The sequence below is a fragment of the Grampus griseus genome (genome assembly GCF_964374135.1).
Source record: "Grampus griseus genome assembly, chromosome: 18".
Lineage (NCBI taxonomy): Eukaryota > Metazoa > Chordata > Mammalia > Artiodactyla > Delphinidae > Grampus > Grampus griseus.
The window spans coordinates 74,779,736-74,786,055 of record NC_139012.1 but is presented as its reverse complement, the minus strand read 5'-3'; the positions used below and the strand labels follow the sequence as shown (position 1 = coordinate 74,786,055).

At 59.7% G+C, this 6,320-nt stretch overlaps 1 protein-coding gene across 1 annotated transcript; it reads left to right on the top strand.

The window, feature by feature from the left end:
* Positions 1-335: 335 nt before the first annotated feature.
* PDX1 (pancreatic and duodenal homeobox 1) lies at positions 336-4,738 on the top strand (the record flags this gene model as incomplete). Its single annotated transcript, XM_082675896.1, has 2 exons — positions 336-765; positions 4,293-4,738. 2 exons carry the CDS (start codon positions 336-338, stop codon positions 4,736-4,738), a joined length of 876 nt encoding a protein of 291 aa, XP_082532022.1.
* Positions 4,739-6,320: the final 1,582 nt, after the last annotated feature.

Genomic DNA, 6,320 nt, shown 5'->3' with positions numbered 1-6,320 from the left:
GTGCCCCACTTTGGCGAGTACTGCCAACTGCACATACAGGTGTAGTAAACTCGGCTGAAAGAGAAAACTGAAACGTTCAGGCGCTCGTGGGTACCTGGGCCCGGCTTCTTAAGGCAGCCAGCCAGGCCAATAATGGCCTCAGGCAGAGCCACGTGGGGCACAGCGGAGCCTATGGCGCGGCGGCCGCCCGCCCGTCCCGCCGGCACCGGGTCACCTCTCCGAGCGGTGCCGAGCTGTCAAAGCTGCAGGGGTGCCTCCGAGAGTGGGAGCGCCGCACAGCTCCAAGTCCCTGGCTCCAGCCCCCTTCTCCCGGTCCGCAAGGCCGGGCGGCAGCCATGAATGGCGAGGAGCAGTACTACGCGGCCACGCAGCTGTACAAGGAGCCTTGCGCGTTCCAGCGGGGCCCGGCGCCAGAGTTCAGCGCCAGCCCCCCTGCGTGCCTGTACATGGGCCGCCAGCCCCCGCCGCTGCCGCCGCTGCCGCCGCCGCCGCCGCCGCCGCCTCCATTCCCGGGCGCCCTGAGCGCGCTGGAGCAGGGCAGCCCTCCGGACATCTCCCCGTACGAGGTGCCCCCGCTCGCCGACGACCCCGCGGTGGCGCACCTCCACCACCACCTCCCGGCTCAGCTCGCGCTCCCCCGCCCGCCGGCCGGGCCCTTCCCGGATGGAGCTGAGCCGGGCGCCCTGGAGGAGCCCTGCCGCGTCCAGCTGCCTTTCCCGTGGATGAAGTCTACCAAGGCTCACGCGTGGAAAGGCCAGTGGGCAGGTAAGCCTGGCTCCCGCCCGCTTTGTCCTCACCCGGTCTCCACCCGGCTGCCCCTACCTCCAAGCGCTTCCCAGGACTCTCTCCCAGTTTGCGTCCCCAGACCCTATGGATAACCTAGAGTCGGACTAAAGCATACAGGGAGCTAACCAGGCCATTTTGCAAAGAAGCGCTTTTCTGGTCCAACTTGGAGCGTCTTTCCCACTCAGCTCTCTTCCTGGCAGCCTAAAGTCCTTCCTTCCCTGTCCGCTGAACTCCAGGAGCCCGCGCTCTCCCTGCGAGCCTAGGCCTGGCCGAGCTCAAGGCCTCGTACCCTCCAATCCTCCCCCAGGTGGGGGTCCGCCCGCCCAGGACTCCCGGGAGGGCGCGCCGAGGGAGCCAAGCAGGGCTCTGGGATGCTCCCGGCCCGGCCGGAGCGCGCCTTCGGAGCCCCGGGCCCCTTCTCGCCTTGAGCACCGCCCCCAACCCCCGCGGGCGGCTCCAGTAAAGAAAGCCAGGCCGTCTCAGGGGCACTAAGTAGGTGCAGAAAAGCAGAGAAGGAAAGCCGTACCCAAGCGTGCAAGGTGTCCAGCGGCCGGGGCTGGGGGTCACCGCAGGGCCGAGGACTGGTCGCTCACCCTCGAAGCCGAGCAGCTGGGAGAGGCGTCTGCGATGCTCATTCACTTTTGAACCAACGGAAGTGTTTGACGGGCTCTCCCCGCGCTGCGTCCCTGCCAGTCAGTTCGAGGAAGCAGATGCCCTCTGGCACAGGCGAAACAGGGAGCCCCAGGCGCCGGCCTGTAACGGAAGGTCTTCCCGGCCCAGAGCCGGCGGCGAGCTCTGGCGCGGCCTGTGCGGCCGCCACACAATCTTATCGCTTCCGTGCCGAAGCCACTTCTAGTCACACCTGCACTGCAAATAGTGGACTTTTCTTTTCCTTCCAACTAACAGTCGGGAGTCAGGGGAAAGAGGCTGGAGGTGCCCGCGCCCCCCGCCCCGGGAATCCTCGGCCCCCGCCTGCCGAGTCTGGCTAGCCTGCGCAACTCTGCCCCTTGCGCAGCCAAGACGGGCTTGGGGAGATCCGGGCTCATCCCCGGGGCTCGCCTCTCCCCACTTTCTCGCGAAGGCTGTGTGGGGACCGGGCAGGTCCTGAGGCAGAACAGGGTCCAAACTCGGCCGCGATCTTCCCCACCGGTGGCGAAACCCCGCACGACCCTTCCTCAGCCCACGCGGCCGCGGCCAAAGGCCTCGGAACCTTGGCAAATGCGGGATTCTTGGGAGGCGGGAGGACGGCGTCCCCGGGCCGTGGGCGCGGGACTCCCAGTCCGTAGTCTCCTGCCAGGAGCTGCCTCCCGCCCGGGCCCCCTTCCCACGGCGCGCTGGGGGCTGGGGGCGCGCATTTCTCGAATCCTCGGCCCTCCTCGCGGCCTCCCCAGGAAGAATGCGAGGGAGGACCCGAAAAAGCCTTTCTGCGGTGGGGTAACTTCCCACCTCCCGGGGGTGTTACAGCTGCTCGGGTGGAGCTTGGGCTCGGGCGGACCGAAAGAGCCGGAAAGGAAAACCCGAAGGAAAATCGGCAGCCTTGCCGGGGCATGGGGTAGCTCTGGAAGGGTGACTTCCTCGGGCTGGAGGGTCGCGGTCGGAGGGGCCTTTGCCTGCGCCCTCTGACCCACTGCAGGCTCAGCCCGCCGGGGGCTGGGGGGCGGGAGGCGCCCTCCGGGCAGCTGCTTGCACGATGCTGCTGCAGCCAGGGCCGTCCTCCCCGGAAGCTCTGGAAGGAACCAAACTTCAAGGGTCTGGGAGCTCGCCTGCCCGCTCCTACTGGGGTTTCACACCCCTGGAGAGAAAGAAGTGACCAAAGGGCCTTTATACGTAGATCGGATATGCATACTACTAACAACAGGAACTTCCAAAACCCTCGCCCTAAGAAATGAACGGCGGCTGCCTTGCTGGCGGGCTTGCCCCTAAACGCCTCCCCCTGCGCCTTGGAGAACAGTGCAGGCTGGGGGTCCTGACGTCTTCCCAACAGCCTCCATCCTACGCCTTCACCCCCTGCCAACTCATCCTAGGCACAGCACCCCTGGGCTAGTGGGCCTTGCGCAGCCTCTCAGAGAGCTTTGGGGAGGCTGCCGAAAAAGGGCCAAAGCCCCGCGAGGTTGTGGGTTGAATTTATGAACTTCAGAGGACCTTTTCAGACGTTCTTTTAAGGCTCCCTCGTTTCTCTCCCAAGCCAAGGAAGGCTTGGAAGTGTTCAGACTCCGAGAGACGCCCCCAGCAAGCAGGACTCTGCTGACTCGGACCGGAGCCTCTGCCTTGGCTTCTGGGCACCTCCTTTTGGCCTGGGGGGGAAACCCCTGGTGGCTTGTATTCTAGAAACACACACACTAGCTTTTCAACTCTAGTTGCAGGAGAAATGTCACATACCTCTGCCCTACGTACACGCCGATTTAGGACTCTTCCCTGTGTTTCGCTGGAACTCACCGCCCCAGAGTCCACAGCCTGGGCGCAGTCGGCATGTCACCCAGAAAGGAAAAGATCAGGGCCTGGAGGCGCACAGCCACAAACACCGGGTGAGCGGTGCTAATCTACCAGGCCGGGCCTGGCTGTCGCTTCCGCACCACCCGGGCTCGGGGCTCCTCTACCCTGCCAGGCTCTCAGCTCCCCAGTGGGGGATCCGGCCCCGAGGCTCCCCTCCCTAGCCTCCCCTCCTGCCTTGGCCAGTATTTGGGGCCCAGGACACAGAGGCTGGGGTTGACCTTCTCCGGGGCTCAGAATGGTTTCTCCCTTCTCGTCCAGGGCAGGTGCCCAGCCGAGGTTAGAATGACAATTATAGAGAATTTACCAGTTCTTGAGTTGGGGCTGACTACAGTATAACTTGATAGAGAGATAATATATGGTCAGATATGACAATATATGTCATAACCTCGGGAATTTTATTAGCTCAAGGTTTTTCAAACTGAAGGTTGCACCCATTAGTCGGTCGTGAAATCCATTTACTGGGTTGAAACCTTGTTTTTAATGAAACAGTAAACAATAGGAGAAATTAGATAGCATCATAGGTGGTAAAGTTTGGTTTAAGGTCCTAAATTTTTTTGTGTGGCAGTTACACATATCAGTGTGTGAACTGGGTGATGATTTGAAATGTATTTGTTACTGTGGGTCATCGTCAGAAAGGTTTTTTTTAAGTACTGTATTAAAGACATTTTTTTGCCTTGGTAGAATCCAGTCGGTTTAGATATCTGTTATGTGCATTTTAATCAGCACCAACCCAAACAGCGGTTAAGTGAACCAACATTCTAGAACCACTCGTTGATAGAGCCACGGAGAGAACCCATGCAGCTTTGACCTCCAAGAAGAGGCAAACCGTACTAGGGAAGGGCTGCGTGCCCCAGACTGGGCTCTCGGATAGAGGGCCTGAGCTCGGTGGCCGGAGCGGCTGGGAAGGGGTCAGGGCTCCTAGGATTGGGGCAAAAGGGTTGGACTGCACGGGTGGGGACAGGCAGGAGAAGCCAGGGATCAGGGACCACATTCACGTGCTGTGTCGCCCGCAGGTGGTGCCTACGCAGCGGAGCCAGAGGAGAACAAGCGGACGCGCACCGCTTACACTCGCGCGCAGCTGCTGGAGCTGGAGAAGGAATTCCTGTTCAACAAATACATCTCCAGGCCGCGCCGGGTGGAGCTGGCCGTCATGCTGAACTTGACAGAGAGACACATCAAGATCTGGTTCCAAAACCGCCGAATGAAGTGGAAAAAGGAGGAGGACAAGAAGCGCAGCGGCGGGACCGTGGCCGCGGGCGGTAGGGACGCGGAGCCCGAGCAGGACTGCGCGGTGACCTCGGGCGAGGAGCTGCTGGCGCTGCCGCCCCCGCCGCCCCCCGGGGGTGCTGTGCCGCCCGCGGTCCCCGCCGCCGCCCGGGAGGGCCGCCTGCCGCCTGGCCTTAGCGCGTCGCCTCAGCCTTCCAGTGTGGCGCCTCTGCGACCGCAAGAATCTCGGTGAGAGATGGGGCTCCTCCCTGCCCGGTGGCATCGGCCACCCGCAAAGGAGGGAGGCGCGGACCCAGGACCCCGGGTGTGACCACTGGTCCAGGCCGTTCGCTGGGGCAGGAGCTGGGCGGCCCACCCCAGACTGGAGGGGAGAGCCCGGGCTGTGAGGCGCCTAGTGCCAACTGGGGCGCGGTGGGGAGACGTTGGCCCACCTTCTGGAAGGAGAAGAGACGTTTTCTGAAATATCTGGGGCCTCTTTGGGTGATACTGTTGGACTGGCAACGTCTGTGCTGCCGTGCAGGTACCATCACTCCAGAACCGTGGACCTCTTTAGAGAAGCCGGCTCTTCAAAAGACAACAGAAACTACACAAACTGGAACCGTCCCCAACACAGCAGGCAAACTGGATGGAGCGCCTCAACCTGCCCGGGGAACAGAGCCATTTTTACTCCAGCCTCTGCCTTAACGTTTAGAAATAACTGAAAGGAAACATCTGAAGTTTCAAAGACCTAGTGAAATCAATGCCCATGGAATAGAATAATTCCTCCTTCTCCTCTTCTTTTTTAATCCTTTTAGCAGAACCACATCCTTCACCAGTACACATCCTTCAGCCTCCACCTCTTTCCTCTGAAGAAAAGAATGTCTTGCAAGCGTGGCTGGGTGGTGGCAGGGCTGGGGCACAGGGGCAGCGACAGCATCGCTGTACACCCCTTTGTGCCCAAACTCCCAGAGACGGCAAGGGGAGATGGGCCTGGAGCGAAGGTTTGGGGGAAGAAAGACGGCCCCTGAGCAATCACTACACTGAAGATATCTGGAGCTTTCTATTCCAGATGGGGATCTGGTTCCTGATCTCAGGGCAGGGAAGACTGTGTGGGGACAATCAGGGTGGCCTGACCCACCTTGGAAACTATCCACAGGGTATGACTTCCTCATCCTTAGAGATGATGAAAATGTATGTGGTTGGGGAATTTCAGGCAAGATGGTTATTTTTATTTAAAGTTTTAAAATTACCTAACAGTTCTTTGCAAACAGGTCTGTGGTTTCCAGGTCAGTTGCTTGTTTCAGGGTCTGGGCCTCGTGTTCAGATGATGTTTGTGGAAAACGTTTAATAAATACAGATAACGTGGAAAGAGAAGAAAATTGATTCCGCTCGCTTTGTATCAAACCCTTCTTGCAGTGCAATGATTCCAATTCATTTAAAAAATTAAAGCAGCATTTTTTTTTTTTTTGGCACTAACCAGGGAAAACCCGGTTAGGCACCACGTTTGGGTTTTAGGTTGGGAAAGCGTATCAGCAGGTGGATTTTCAGGTGTTTTGTTTTGTTTCATTGTAAATTTAGGAGTCACTTCTGAAAATGAATTAATTTCTTAGGCAGTAGAGCCCATAGGCATGGAGTTTCGGAGTGTGGCAGGCTGTCGATGAATAAGTGCAGAGCCAGAGATGCCACCCGGCCCCGCACCGAGGGGGACAGAGAAACGCCCAAAGCGGCCGTCCAGGCGAGGCGTTTTTCGGGGGCTCCTCCGAAGGAAGTGTTGCTCTGGATGAGTTTCCACCCCTGGAGCCTGAGGGCCAAGAGTGTCTTGTGTTAGGGGAACA